We start from the raw sequence: 16758 nt of genomic DNA, 5'->3' as shown, positions 1-16758 counted from the left end.
TAAAAAAAACTGTCTCAGTTCCCCTCCCAAAGACCTTTGCTCTACATTAGCTGTGCGCATGCGTCAACTGCAGGGCGATATAGATGTACACTATATAGATTGCGAAGCCCATTTCTGTTAGCTGCACAACGAACAGCATATGACAAAATCATATAATCAATCTCTTTATATTACCTATTTATTTCAATGACAAGGTTTTACCCGCCGATAAGACTAGAAAGGGAGAATTTGATGTGTGGGTTAAAATCTATAATACTACATCTATACAGACTGGAGTAACAGTCTCCCCTCTCCCCTCCCTCCCTTCTGTTATGTTTGTACCCTGTTTTGTATCTTGCACTGGTCAGTTATTTTGGTGCAATGACAAATTAAACACGAATTAGAGCGATTGAGAAGAACTCTCCATCGGGCAGTCCGATCACACCGGATTTCTCCGGAGATCTCTGTTTATGCGATGAAGTAACAAGCTGTGCTAGAATGTCAAACTTTGCGAACTGCATCTGATGAGACCAGCAGGACAATAACTCGAGAGAGCATTTCAAGAGCTGTGGATTTCACTTGAAGATCAACATGAAGTTCGCCCAGATCATGCTGAAGAACAGCTCAAAGCTGAACATACCGAAACAAGTGGACAGATTTTCAAAATACTCTCCGTCCCCGCTGTCAATGAAGCAGTTCATTGATTTTGGTGAGTTGTTTACCTGTTTGAAATGGAGCTGATGGAGGAAACTCATTGTGATTGTGGTTGTCTGAAAACCTACTATAAAGTACAGAGGCACTTTTGTAGTAATATAAGAGCTCAGTGTAAATTAATTTGCTAATAAATTAGTACTAAGATTTATATCAACAGTGCATCAATATAACCGCACCGTGGTACACTCATAGGAACAAAATACTATTAAAAAAGCCATTCTAACATGGTATTATAGTCATTTTATTTATTCATTCATTTTTTAGTTGTATGGACATCGTATCATGTTCATACACCATATCAAAGACCACAGTATTACCGTTAATGCAACATGGTATAACAGAATACTTTTTGTATAACACCTGGGTCCAGTTGCATAAACTTAGTCTGTGTTAAGACTGTGTCTTAAGAACTAGTCTGACCAGCCAAGGAGTAAACAGACTTGTTTTTCAGTTTCAAATCAAACTAGTTTATCTTTTATGTAACTGGCTTAAAAGGTTATGACCAGTCTTAAAGAACAAAAAATTTGATTACTAACTTGTAAGACTAGTCTTAAGCTTTTTATGCAACCGGACACTAAATGCATCTGTAATGCACAACATTCTGTCTACACCGACAAGACTTGCAATGTTTTTTTAAGAAGTCTCTTATGCTGATCAAGGCTGCATGATTAAAAATACAGAAAAAAAAAACAATAATACAAAATGTTATTACAATATAAAATAATGTTTTTATTATTATTATTATTATTATTATTTTAATATACTTTAAAATATAATTCATTCCTGTGACGCAAAGCTGAATTTTCATCAGCTATTATTCCAGTCTTAAGTGTCACATGATCCTTCAGAAATCATTCAAATATGCTGATTTATTATTAGAATTATCATTGTTGGAAACAGCTGTGCTGCCAAATATTTTTTTAGGAACCTGTGATTCTTTTTTTCAGGATTCTTTGATGAATAACAAGTTGAAAAGAGCTGCATTTATTCAAAATATAAATATTTTCTAACAATGTAAATCTATGCTATCACTTTTTTATTAATTTAACATATCCTTGGTGAATAAAAATATAAATTTCTTTCAAAAAAAAAGAAAGAATAAAAATGTACTGTCCCCAAACTTTTGAACAGTAGTATGTTGTTAGAAAACCTTTTTATTTTAAATAAATGCTGTTATTTCAAATGTTTTATTTATCAAAGAATCCTGAAAAAAAAAACGTATTACAGGTTCCAACAAAATATTAAGCAGCACACTGTTTTCAAAATTGATAATAAATCAGCATATTACAATGATTTCTGAAGGATCATGTAAGACTGGAGTAATGATGCTGAAAATTTAGCTTTGTATCACAGGAATAAATTACATTGTAAAATATATTCACATATAAAACAGTGTTATTTCAAATTGAAGTGATATTTCACAATATTACAGGTTTTTCTGTATTTTTAATCAAATGAATGCAGCCTTGAAGAGCATAAGAAACGTTTTTTAAAAACTATTACAAATCTTAGTGATCCCATACTCTTGAGTGGCAGTGTATATAGGCAGCTCACAAGATTTTGAGGCACAACCTTCCTCTTACTTGGCAGGTGAGATCACATAAAAATCTCTCAAATAACTTTATATATATATATATATATATATATATATATATATATATATATATATAAAGAATATCACCTCACCAAATCATTTTACTATTGATGCTTTTTTCTTAAAGCTGTACACATATATACATACTTTAACCATAAGTAATAACATTTTTACAGTGAGTTACGATTTGACTCTTAACAACCAGAAGTCTATAAAAAGGTTGTCTAGTTAGAGAGCACATCAAAAATATTGGCCTTGACTGTGTAATGATTTCAGATATACAGTGTATGTCAAGTTCGAGAGTGTACTTCTTACTAATGTAGTCCCGTCTTCCTCGCAGGATCTGCCAATGCCTGTGAAAAGACCTCCTTCATGTTTTTAAGGCAAGAGCTTCCTGTTCGGTTAGCCAACATCATGAAGGAGATCGACTTCCTCCCGGACAAACTGCTCAGCACTCCTTCACTGAAGCTGCTTCAAAGCTGGTGAGATCCACAGCTGACATGCTGTTCTAGACTGCCTGAAGTGTCATATGCTCCAGTGTGATGAATTCCAGTATACCCTAGACTCTCTAATAACGTTTTACGACCTATATGACCTGTAATGCATATCACACAACTTCAAACGAAAGGTGACCGTGAAGTCTATTAGCTAAGGATCTTGAAAGTTGGAGAACAAATACCATTTCCCCTTTAATCAAGAACTTAAATTGTCGTTTGAGCAATGATGATGAACGTTTCTTCATCTTACTAAAGTTTAATTACATTTTGATGAGGTTGAAAAGGTTTAAGGTGGCTTTACATGGAATATCATAACAGATTATGTTTAAAAAGTATCAAGGTTACATTTGTTGACTTGTCTGTTGTGGTCTTTGATTATGGTGGTCAAAAATCAGTCAGTTCCAGACTGAACTTGCGAGTTATGGTAGGTTTCTATAATGTATATTACTGTTGGACATACAGGAAGTTTGTTTATACGAAGTGTCGATTCAGCACATTGTAACAACCTCTTAGCAGCACAAAACTTAGGATATCACTAACCTTTGTCAGCATTTGTGAGTATTATTTGGCCATCATTCTAGCTAGTTCAGGTTGAATAGTAATGCGTTTTCAGATAACATTTCTGTTTATCTTTAGGTTAAAATGCACATAGATATACTGTATAACAGTCGGTGGTGTTCTGAAATTTGAACCTGAGGTCAGACTCAGAGTTCATGAGTGCTGTTTACATGATGAAAACAAAGATGTTGGATAGACAGCTGGCCTTTGATGTTTTTTTACACCATAAAGAAGTCATTTAAGAAATCCACAGCCAAGGCAACTATCTTAATAAGTGTTTGTAGGTATGTTCTTTTTATATTAGCAAGTAGTAAGAGTCGTTCTCATAAGGATGTGGGCCAGAGCCTGACCTTTGTCACATCCTGATCCCTTTCCTATGAACTTTCCTGTCGCTTTCAGCTGTCTGCTCTATTGAAAGTAAAAGGCCATAAACACAGTTTAAAAGATGAAAAAGAAAATTATGAATAACATGTATTTCATTTTTAAGAGGTGATTTAAATGTTTTTTGTTTTTTTTGTTTTTTTCTCGGTTTAAGAGTAGACTTCTGAATGGACAGGATAGGAATAATTTTTAATGTTCAAAATGAGCTGTTGCAGTTATTGACCTTTGTCTTACAAAGTTTCGCAGAGGCTTTGTGTTCAACAGGTCAACTGGAATGCATTGAAAATTATGTAATTGTGGGCGTTATGTAAACTGAACTTTTTCCGCTGACTTTGCTGGATTTGGAGGCTTTTGTGAAAACTATAAATGACACCGGAACAGTAACACACATTTATTTAGTCACAAACAGGCAAACCTACTGACACTGCATTATGCTCAATGAAGTACTTCAGTTTTCTTTCTGACTGAGAAAAAGTATGGTTTTTCTACAAAAAAGTATTTATTTAGAAATATTCTGTCCATATTCTTTGTTAGTTAGTTTTTAATAAAATATTTATTTATTTCTGTTATATTACATTATATTATTCTAAATGCCAGGTAGATTTGTAATAGTTTGTGAGTTTTGAGAGATGTATGGGCTCAATGAAAAATATAGGGCCCAATGAAATCCATTTTCTTTTTTTCTTTTTTTCAAATTCTTTTTTTTTTTTCAGCTTGAATTTTTCTGGATTCGAAACATGAAATGTACACAGTTTAACAGCAATTTATTAATGTTTTAACAAAAAATACTTTTTTAAGGCCCAATGAAATAAGTTTTTTCTCTCTCTTGAATCAGTTATATTTTTTTTTAGCAAATTCTGTGTTTCCCATTAATTTTCTGGATTTCAGTTTAATGGTTTCATTAAATTTAATAATGAAAAACATCTCTAATTAATTGATTTTATAAAAATATATTATTTTATTTCTTTTTTTCAGAAATACTTTGTTGTTTACTTTTTTCTGGTAAATATTATGGTGAATAATGTTTATGCTAAATATTCTTTAAAAATAAAGTTTTAATAATAATTTTATTAGTAGTAGTTTAGTAGTAGTAGTATCGTTACATTAAGTAATACATTTCTGTCACAATTTCTTTAAGTTAAGCCGAACTTTTATTTTGATAGGTTGATGTAAAGACCTTAAGTTTCTGTTTGTATATGATATGACGGTAAAATGCTCATGAAATGACTCTCAGAGCAGTTCTAGTGATTATATTCATGTGTTTATGTACTAAAAACACAGCGAGCGTCACACACTTTAGTATAAGTGTAGTAAATGACACACAGGAATCACATTTATATAGTATTTTTGCAGCTTAATATTCACAGACACTAGTCCATATCACATTCTCATTTAAGTGTACTGACCTACTTTTTACTTGTCTAAAATTTGCCAAATTTGTTTCAGGCTTCTTGTCTTTAAAACTCTAGAATCGTGCTGAGATCAGAACATGAACTAAATGTAACTTTCAAATGTGTTCATCAAAATGGTATGCGGTGTCAGATAGCGTGAGACACTGTCCACAAACAAGAGTGCACTGCAACCTTCCCAGAGGTCTCAGTTTAAACAAGTCCTCTTTGACAATGTGGCACACTGACACAGAACATTGTCATTCAGGTGATTTGTAGCTAGTACATTGCATTCGTTGTGTCACGAGTCAGACTATTGTTCTCCGTGCAGCACGTCTCCCTTGCCGACAGTCACATGGGGGACTTGATTTACTCTAACCATTAAATTATCAATGCAGAGCTGTTTAATCACCATTCAGCTTTGGGAAAGCAGTGATAAGATTTGGATCAGTGGGTAGAGCAAATACCTATCTGCTTTGCACCTCCTTTGAATGATAGACAATATTACATAATGTGAGCAGCACATTATGGCTGTGTTTCAAATGGGGCTGGGGATTGGCACAGATCCCACAATTCAATTTGATTCACAAGATTCGATTGGATTAAACAAAAATACTTTGAAAATTGAAATGCACCTAAATAATCTTCTCTTTTATTAACAAAAACTGAAAACTAAGTCCATTTAATGATCAATAATTAAATCACATTAAATCAGCCAGTCTAAAAATAAACCCCGACTGTTTGTTTACTCTTAAACAGGTATGCGCAAAGTCTGATGGAGCTTGTTGACTTTTTGGAGAAAGACCCTGATGATAAAAAAATCCTAACTAAGTAAGTGCAGTATTTAGGAGCATTCTGGGATATCCAGAGTCCTTTAATCATACTCATTTTTATCTCATGTTTAACTTGGCTGCACACTGCTTTAAGTGACCTCTAATGTGTTTAATTGGTTGGCATGTATTTTAGATTCACAGAAACACTGATCAATGTCAGGAACAGGCATAACAATGTGGTGCCCACCATGGCACAGGGAGTGCTGGAGTACAAGGAGGCCTTTGGCGTGGATCCTGTGACCAATCAGAACGTCCAGTATTTTTTGGACCGCTTCTACATGAGCCGAATCTCCACACGCATGCTGATGAATCAGCACAGTAAGTGTTCACGACATGTACTAAAGCCCTGGCCAAGTAAAATGGATATTTCTGACCTAGGTGAAGCAATTGACGAGCAGTCAGCTGATAATGTTAGTATATACACACACATATATAAGTCAAAAGTTTACATACACCTCGCAGAATCTGCAAAATGTTAATTATTTTACAAAAAAGAGGGATCATACAAAATGCATGTTATTTTTTATTTAGTATTGACCTGAATAAGATATTTCTCATAAAATACGTTTACATATAGTCCACAAGGGAAAAAAAGAACAGTTGAATGTTTACATGAATGATCCACAGCTGTTTTTTTTTTTTTTTTTTTTTTTGTTTAGTGATAGATGTTCATAAGTCCCTTGTTTGTCCCGAACAGTTAAACTCCCTGCTGTTCTTTGGAAAAATCCTTCAGGTCTCACAAATTCTTTGGTTTTCCAGCATTTTTGTGTATTTGAACCCTTTTCAACAATGACTGTATGATTTTGAGATCCATTTTTTCACAGTGAGGACAACTGAGGGACTTAAAACTATTGTGCATTAAGACTTAACAGGGTAAATTTAACTTATTTTGTCTTCTGGGAAACATGTTAGTATCTTCAGTAGCTTCTGAAATGCAGTATTAAATGAAAAAAATATATTTAGGCAAAGTAAGAAAAATGTACACATTTTTGTTCTGTTCAAAAGTTTAAATTTCTGAATGCATTGTTTTTCTTTCCTTTCCTTGTTGGAAAGGGTTCTAAGACACAAAAATGCTGAAAATCCAAAGAATCTGTGAGACCTGAAAGACTTTTCTGAAGAACAGCAGGCAATTTAACTGTTCAGGACAAACAAGGGACTACCACTAAAAAAAAAAAAAAAACAGCTGTGGATAATTCAGGTAACAACACAGTATTAAGAATCAAGTGTATGTAAACTTTTGAACGGGGTCATTTTTATAAATTCAAAAATTATGAATATCTTATTCAGGTCAGTACTAAATAAATAAATAAATAACATGCATTTTGTATGATCCCTCTTATTTTGGTAAAATAATTAACATTCTGCAGATTCTGCAAGGTGTATGAAAACTTTTGATAGCAGAGCTGAATTTTCTTTCCTTTTCAGGATTATTTGATAAACAGAAACTTAATTAAGGTCATTTGGGACATAAATGTATTTACTGTCACTTTTAATGACTTTAACGTGTCTTGCTTAATAAAAGTATATATACTGTATATATATATTTTTAATCTTACTAACCCTGACATTTTTGAATGGAAGTGTGCATTCAATATTAAGCAAAACAGTTCATTACAAATCAGTAAAATAAGTAAATAACTAATGTCGTACCTATATATCATGCATCCCTACAAATAAATTTGTGTGTTCATTTTAGCGTTAATCTTTGATGGCAGCACCAATCCAGCCCACCCCAAACACATTGGCAGTATCGACCCAAACTGTGACGTTGTGGGGGTTGTAAAAGGTAATTAACCAGTTTTGTTTTTGCCTGAGTAACACTGTTATTTACTCTGTGAAAGAAAGCCAATAAACTGTAGGTGAAGTGGACATTGTAGGCCCTACATGGGTCGACTCACTGTTTCTTTCTCTCTCTAGATGCCTATGAGAGTTCCAAGATGCTGTGTGATCAGTATTACTTGACCTCTCCTGAAGTGGAAATCAAACAAGTGAACTGTGAGCGAGAATTTTCTCTCTCTCAAACATTCAGTCTTTGTGTGTCTTGTGCATGGTGAGTCAAGAGTTGTCAGAAAACCTGAACTTTGAAGTGGAGCTCTCTACAGTCTTGTTGATTGTATGTTAGCCTATAGTTGTTTGACAGTGTGGGATAGTGCCAATAAAATATGTTGGGTGGGGATTATAGGTATGTTCTTAAATCACCCATCCGTGTAGACAGAAATAGCGCTTTATAATCTTATCACAGTGTGTCTATGAAGAAATACATTGGATGATAGGGACAACACTGTTTACTTAGTTGCATAATGGCAAAATGTCATGATTTCTCGTTATATCTCTTTGACATGTAAATAGCAGTGTACTATTATGTCAAGAAAGGAGAACCTACAAGGTTGAATGAGCACCGTTGCGGCTGGTCACCTTTTTACCAAAACATAGTAACAAATTAGCCAGCATAACCTCTATTGTGTACTTCATACCTGACTAGTTTGGCCAACATGCCAGGGTTGATTTCTTCGTTGCGTTCTTAAAATAACAAATTCATGTGGGCAAGCAAGTTATAATCTTGTTTTCTGATTTACTCAACTGTTACTGAATCAATCTGTTGTTTTTGCAGTTAAAGGACCCAGTGACCCTATACATATAGTTTATGTGCCTTCTCATCTGTACCACATGCTCTTTGAGCTCTTCAAGGTAATTGAATTACTTTATAGTAGCCATAGTCTTGATATGATATGTCTTGTATAAACAAAGTAAAAAAGTAATCATTTCAAACCTGACTTATTTTCTTCTGCAGAACACAAAATTAGTTTTTACAGAATGTTGGTGCATCGCAATTGAGATTTATGAGTTAGATTTTTAGTGAATAATGACTTAAACTTTGTTCCTGGATTCAGAAGGCTTGGAATATAGTGAACGAGTGGTATGGATCATTTAATGGTGTGTTTTTTTGTCCTTTTTTATTAAATGGATAAGAGCAGCATAAGCCTTCAGCTAAATGTCCTTTTGTGTTCCACCAAAGAAAGAAAGTCAAATGGGTTTAAAACAGTGTTGTTTTTGACAACCATCTTAGATTTAGTCTTAGTCTTAGTCTTTTGGACTAAAATGCTTATTAGTTTTAGTCAAATTTTAGTCACTTCTATATGTGATAGTTTAGTCTAGTTTTAGTCGACGAAAAGTCAAAAAGGTTTTAGTCTAGTTTTAGTCAAAAAAGGGGAAAAAGTAGTCTTTTAACAAATTAATGTAGGTCAGTAAGTATTTTGCTGTTGGGTAGTGTCACTTGTAAGTTCTGAAAATAGCAGATCTATAGTTCAACACAATGTGAGCTTCCGGATCGACTATTTTCACCAATAATTACAATAATGAAGGAATGTTTTAAAACATAAAAGACAAACAAGGATGGAATGCGAAAATGGCTTGCCATACTAGTATGGCAAAGAGTATTTAATGCTAAAACGGCTTGCCATAGCAGCAGATACGTTTTAGGTTTTGATTGGCATGCACAATAAGCAGAAATGTCATGCATTTTAAACGTCTGACGGACCACCCACTAACATTTTCGTCTATTCTCGTCTCGTCAACGAAAACTCACACACGTCTCGTCATGTTTTAGTCATCAACGAGCCATTTTTATCTCGTCATCGTCTCGTTATCGTCATGAAAAAAAGTGGCGTCAACGAAATGATTTCGTCATCGTCATCGTTGACGAAAACAACACTGGTTTAAAATGACTTGACCATTAAGCATTGATAATAATTCGTTTTTTCTCTATAACAGAATGCAATGAGAGCAACTGTGGAAACCCATGAGACCAGCCTACATCTCCCACCAATCAAAGTGAGAGTTTCTCTAGGAAACGAAGATCTGACCATCAAGGTAAGCTTTCTTTAAAGGAGAAGTTCACTTTCATGATAAAAATTTTCTGATAATTTACTCACCCCCATGTTATCCAAGATGTAGTCTCAGCCTCAGATGCATAAGGCACACTTAGTTGGAAACTCTTCAGGAGTTTCGAAGTTGTCACTGGATTGGTTAGATTATACAGGATTGCTGGGAGACGTACAACGCGTTCTTTAATGTTCCGTCTGGAAATAAACCCCTTCACGAAAGAAGAAAGCCTTTGTGTTTACATCTATGAGGACGAGTGCTTATCAGGATCAACTAAATGCTGAATTTTCACGAGTATGTGAAAAAAGTAAAGTTCGCGTCATAGAATCTTTAAAATATAAAATATAATGTGGTGACATTTCCACGGCCCTAAACATGATGCGGCACAAAACGAAACATAATTGGTTGATTTACCTGTCAGTCATATGGCCTCTTGGGCGGGCCTTTGCCATTCAAAGCGGCCAACGTTCCCAGACCTTCTGCTGTCAGTCTGAAGCTCTGGCTACACAAGACTTTCCATTGTGTTCATATCTTTCTTTTTCAGTTGCAAAGAAATTAAGGTTTTTGAGGAAAACATTTCAGGATTTTTCTCTATATAGTGGACTTCTATGGTAGCCTATTCTATTGAAGCTCTGACTTCACGCATAACAAAATACCTTCATCTGTGTACTCTGGTCCAAAACCATAGGTTAGAGCAAAAAACTCCATCTTTTTTTCTCCTCCAACTTTAAAATCTTTCATCATTGTTGTTTTACGTTTTATTGTAAAGGGCATTTGACTTTCTTTGCACGTTCGCATTGTAAACACTTGGTCAGTACTTCCGCCTACGTCACACTTTCTAACATGATTATGTTATTCTCGAGGTCGGGCTGGTGAAAGACGAGCATTTGTGGTTAAAAAGTATAGACATTTTTATTATTTTAATAAAATTATAGTTCGTTTCTCTAGACAAGACCCTTATTCCTCAGCTAAGATTGTGTAGAGCCCTTTAAAGCTGCACTGAAACTGCAATTTGGATCTTCAAACCATTGGCCACCATAGAAGTCCACTACAAGGAGAAATCTGGAATATTTTTAATTTCTTTGCGATGGAAGAAAGAAAGACGAACATTTTGGATGACATGGGAGTGACTCAATTATCAGGAAATGTTTATACTGCTTTTGTTTTCTCAGATGCACAGGGGAAATGGGTCATCAAAAGTTTAATATTTTATCTCTGTTTTAACTTGCAACATACTTGCGAAAGCAGTGAGAGCCAAAAGATAACAAAACAACTTTTGTGATGTATTAGATGTCTGACAGAGGAGGTGGGGTTCCTTTGAGGAAAATCGAAAGACTTTTCAGCTACATGTATTCAACTGCACCAAGTCCTGTGGCTGAAAACACCCGTAATGCTCCACTGGTAAGACCCAAGGCACACTTTATGCAGTTTGTCTTTGTTGTGCAATAATACCACATGGTAAATCTTTGATCCAAAGTCATGTTTTGAAGTAAACTGTGAATTTACAGGATTACAAATTAGCAGAATTACCAAAGGTTCAGTTTGTTGTTTACACCAGATTAGTATTGTAATGCAGTTGTAATGCCTTTCTCTTTCTCTTAGACATTTACTATGGTTTTCTTTCTTCGCAGGCTGGTTTTGGCTACGGTCTTCCTATTTCTCGCCTTTATGCCAAGTACTTCCAGGGAGATCTGCAGCTTTACTCTATGGAGGGATATGGCACGTCAGCAGTCATATACCTAAAGGTACACTACTTAGTGAGCAGCCTTGCTGCCTACAACTTATTAAGGCAGCTACCTTCTAAAGCAGTGTCCTCATAAGTGACTGATTTAAAGCACTCAACAGCTCTGTTATATTACGTGTATACGTAAAAGCCTGTATGACTTTCTGTCATCTGCAAACCACAAAAGATAATATATTGTAGAAATATCCACTGACTTCCATTGTATTCTTTTTGTCCATTCAATGAAAGTCAATTGGAACCAAAACTGTTTGGTTACCAACATTCTTCAGAATACCTTATTTTTATGCTCCAGCGAAAAAAGTAAGGGCTTATCCACACAAAGCCAAGACTTCCCTATCCAATCTTTTTCCCCCTTATTCTTCCATAAACACAGCATCTTTTTAAAAATATCTGTGTACACGCATCACTAAAGACACTAAAGACAAGTACAGTCAGCAATTAAATAAAAATAAGAAACTAATTACAAGCAATAGGGCAAAAAAACTACAGTAGAACAAATAAATAAGAAATGCTACTTTATACATTGTATATAGTAATCAAATGTACAAAAACACTGCATATTCTTCACAGTGTAAACTGAATATATATTTCTTCTTATTAAAGTTATACAAGTGATTTAGTCAAGATCAGTGAGAGATTTTCTCTTTTGTTGTTTGATTAACATGAATGACAGACAGCAGGAATATTAGACTGCTGTCACTTTAAGAGCTGCCCCAATAAAATATACTGTTACACATGTTTTCTTTCTCATCTGTGTTTACGAGGATACTTGCATTTTGACACATACAGTAAAAGTGTGTGTATTTAACCGTTCAAGGCCTATAAAATGGCAAAAATAACTCTGTTCAGTACACCCACTCTGACCGTGCTCAAAAACTGTCTCTCAGACAGCACATATAGCATAATGAGAGGAAATGAGTTCTTTTTCACTGCTGATTGTGGTTTAATGCATTAAAATTACTTGTTTTTAAGCCGCAATAGTTAAAAACGCATGCAGACAATGCGTTTTTGTGACTATGTTGCACAGCAACGTCACGTAAACATGTAACCACAATAGAGATAGTCGAAAATCTCTACCAGTTGACAAATTTCTACCAGTTAATCGCTCTCCCCTAATCCTTCTGTTGTGATAGTCCCAATCACATTGACCCCTATTGAAATGACCAGATTTCACCTTTGAAAATTTGCCAAACTGCCTTAAATATGACCACACCTTTAGAATTTGGCTGAAATTCTACACACATTTGTAAATATGTTGAAAATCTTGAATTCACTCTCTCTCTTTTCTTGTGTTTCCCCTCTTTTTTTAAACAGGCCTTATCCACTGAATCAATTGAAAGACTTCCAGTCTTCAACAAGTCAGCCTTAAGGCATTATCAAACGAGCATGGAGGCAGATGACTGGTGCATCCCAAGCAGCGAGCCCAAGAAACTGGGAAAGTACGAGTACAGTGTTTGAGAGGAAGGAGAAACTCACAGGATGAACATAAGGACTGAATAGGACTGTGAACTATAGTGGAGTTCATTTGGGTAACTACGAATGGTATTATCAAAGGGTTGATAATTGACTTCATGAATGTTACAGTCTGAATAACAAGGGCATTTTGTCTTCCACAGCTCACATTGCTTCTAATACACCACACACTTCATTTGCGGTGCTAACTTTTAATGTAGAATTTCACAAGACTGATGTCCGAGAATTCAGTCAGATGTACTGAAGCTGATTGGTTGTTTGAGCATGTGTTGATTCCTATACATTACCACAGATTTGAACTGAATCTCTAAGTGTGTTTTAGAGTATGTGAACTTGTGTTTTAGTCAGTGGGGCCAAGTTTCCAGCTTTGTGTAGAGTTATAGCATGTATCTTCAGCAAATATTTGTGAGAACACACAAGCAACTGAAAGTAACCAAGGCTTTATACAGGTATGTTTCCTTGGTTGAAAATGCATTCGCAATGCAAACGTTAGAATGACCATAGTTGTGTGTCGCTTGATTGTGATCTTGAATTGATCGTCTAACAGTTTGGACCTACTGTCTAACACTCCATTTAGTTTTGAGTGTAAAAATGTGATGCTATTAGTGAGGCCAAATCATTTCATAAACATGCAAGTTACTTCAGTAACATTAAAAACTAATTGAATGATGTAATAATAACAGATTGAGTTGTGTCAGAAGAAATGGGCCCAGGTTTGTTGTGTTGTTGTTGTTCATTTATTTAAAAATGGAGTAGAAAGTGTTGTTGCTCTTTATGTGTGAAGCTTTTTATGACCACAAAAATATGACCTTTGTGACAATTTCAGCATTTCAGGTATTCTGTATGAAGAAAAATGATATGTAGCTCGATTTGATTTTTTTTTTTCTTTTTTTTAAAGCATGAAAACACTGAAGAGGCAATATTTTCATTTGTGTATAAATGAAAGACAAATGAAATTGCTTGTTTTTGAATGTGTTATCTCAGGATTGTGCAGATTTGCCTTTTTAGTTTTGTCTGTTTTTTTTTTTGTTTTTTTTTCAGTGATTTGATTTCGTTTTGTTTTAATTTTACTGTAATATTTGCAAAGTTGGCTTTCTGAAAGCAATGTGAAGGACCTGTATGAATTTCAAGGGAACTCAAGTGGCAGCAGCTGCTCTGTTTCGAGTGACACTCATCAAACCCTGGGTTCTAGCAGTTTGCGCTGCTAACCTCGTTCGGAGATGGAAGTATTTAGACAACCTCAATAGATCATTTGCACATTTTAAGCTATAATCAAGAACTGACATGTTGATGTTATTCATTCATACCTCATAAGCTTCATTTGCAGTCATGGAGAGCCTGACATCCCCGTCCTCATGAAATCACACCTGCTTCCTGACGTGTTCTAGATACACAATCCTGTATTCACAAAGGAGCAACTGTGTTAATGGATGCTCAACACTATTCATGAAACTCACTCATTCAGTGAGAGTGCCATTTTGTGTACTATTAAAACAGTGAATGAAGGAAAAAATTGGTTTCATGTTTTGTTTTTGTTTTTTTGCCAGAATTTCATTATATGGAACAGTCCAGCTTGGACATTCTTCTAAATGACTCCTTTTGTTTTGTACACAAGAAAATCAGTCAAAATGGGTTTAAAGGATTGGAAGATAATGACTGAATTTTCATTTTTGAATGAGCTAATTCTTTTGTCATACAAAACAAAATTTTGTTGAATTTACATTGTTTTTATTTTTTATACACTACCATACAAAAGTTTTAAGGTTGTTTGAAGTTTTTTTTTTTTTCACATTTTGGTGTGTAGGTGAGTTGATGTTTTACAGTCTAGTTTGTTGTAGTCATGTAGCCTGGGGTATCTAACAGGAGAGTTACATTTTTACTTAAGGACAGGATCTTGGCACAGATCCTCTGTTTATTTCTGGCCTGTAGCCATAAGCCTGGAACAAAATGATCCGTCTTTTCTTTTGCACGTCTCTCCAGTCTCTCCTAACAGCATTTGATCTGGTGGCTGTGACTGGTGGCCCCGCCCCCCCTTGGAAAATTGTGCTATTTTAGGAACCATAACCACATCGCCTGACCTGTCAGTCATTCACACAATGTACCGTTCTGAAAACTGTTCAGCTGCTGCTAGTTCCTAATGTTTACAGGAACTAGCAAACACAGTGCTTGTCGCTCTACATTGTGAACTTGATTATAAGATTATCACTTTTAGTGTGCTTAAAATATAATTTAATTTAATCTCATACAATGCAAATAAAAGTTGGTCTGTACCATTACAGGGTCAGAGGTTGATTTGTTGGTGGCTGTTTCTCTGTTGTATCTCTTCTGTAGAGAATAAATGGAAACAGGCTGTCTTCTGGGAGAAAGAATCATTGCTTCCAGGTGACACTGTGTGGGGTACAGAACAGATACTATCCTAAACTCACACACCACCCAGTAATCACAGAACTCATCATTAAAGCAGATGGCAACCTTAAATTTAAAGCCGACGACTAGAATGAACAGACCACCTCCAGTCATCAAAAATAGTTTACCAAGTGCTGAGTCCAGTGACTTTTAAACAGTGATACTGTACCTCAAAGGTTGAAAGAACACATACAGTTGAGGTCAAAAGTTTACATTTAACTTGTAGAATCTGCAAAATGTTAACTATTTGACCAAAATAAGAGGGATCATACAAAATGCACGTTATTTTGTATTTAGTATTGACCTGAAAAAGACATTTCATTTAAAGGATGTTTACATATAGTTCACAAGAGAAAATAATAGTTGAATTTGACCGTTTTTTCAATAGTTGAAAAATGACCCTATTCAAAAGTTCCTATTCATACTTGATCCACAGCTGTGTTTGTTTTTTTGTTTTGTTTTTTAGTGATAGTTGTTCATGAGTCCCTTGTTCATCCTGAACAGTTAAACTGCCCGCTGTTCTTCAGAAACATTCTTCAGGTCTCACAAATTCGGTTTTTCAGCATTTTTGTGTATTTTTAAGCCTTTCCAACAATGACTGTATGAATTTGAGATCCATCTTTTCACACTGAGGACAACTGAGGGACTTATATGCAACTATTACAGAAGTTTCAAACACTCACTGATGCCTCAAAGGAAACCCAACGCATTAAGAGCTAGGAGTGTAAACTTTTGAACAGAATGAAGATGTGTACTTTTTTCTTCATCTTTAAATTCTTCTGATCTTCAAATTCATTGTGTTTCCTTCTGGAGCATCAGTGAGCGTTTAAACCTTCTGTAATAGTTGCATATGAGTCCCTCAGTTGCCCTCAGTGTGAAAAGATGGATGTCAAAATCATACAGTCATAGTTGGAAAGGGTTCAAATACACAATAATGCTGAAAAACCAAAGAATTTGTGGGACCTGAAGGCTTTTTCTGAAGAACATCAGGCAGTTTAACTGTTCAGAACAAATAAGGGACTCATCAACAACTATCACTAAACCAAAAAACAAAACAAAAACACAGCTGTGGATCATTCAAGTAACGACACATTATTAGGATATAAGTGTATGTAAACTTTTGAACGGGGTCGTTTTTAATAAATTCCACTATTATTTTCTCTTGTGGACTATATGTAAAATTTTATGTGAAATATCTTATTCAGGTCAGTACTAAATAAAAAAAATACCATGCATTTTGTATGATCCCTCTTATTTTGGTAAAATAATTAACATTTTGCAGATTCTGCAAGGTGTATGTAAACTATAT

General features: G+C 34.9%; 1 protein-coding gene across 1 annotated transcript; it reads left to right on the top strand.

Annotated features, from left to right (window-relative positions):
- The first annotated feature begins 334 nt into the window (after positions 1 to 334).
- pdk4 (pyruvate dehydrogenase kinase, isozyme 4) lies at positions 335 to 14556 on the top strand. Its single transcript, XM_073821319.1, has 11 exons — positions 335 to 688; positions 2628 to 2769; positions 5871 to 5942; positions 6078 to 6262; positions 7641 to 7730; positions 7862 to 7939; positions 8556 to 8632; positions 9716 to 9814; positions 11117 to 11227; positions 11458 to 11571; positions 12885 to 14556. Exons 1-11 carry the CDS (start codon positions 571 to 573, stop codon positions 13026 to 13028), a joined length of 1230 nt encoding a protein of 409 aa, XP_073677420.1. The 5' UTR covers positions 335 to 570; the 3' UTR covers positions 13029 to 14556.
- Positions 14557 to 16758: the final 2202 nt, after the last annotated feature.

The sequence above is a fragment of the Garra rufa genome, chromosome 17 (genome assembly GCF_049309525.1).
Source record: "Garra rufa chromosome 17, GarRuf1.0, whole genome shotgun sequence".
NCBI classification, from domain to species: Eukaryota; Metazoa; Chordata; class Actinopteri; order Cypriniformes; family Cyprinidae; genus Garra; species Garra rufa.
Note: the sequence above shows the minus strand (reverse complement) of the source record. Positions and strands in the feature narration are given on the sequence as shown.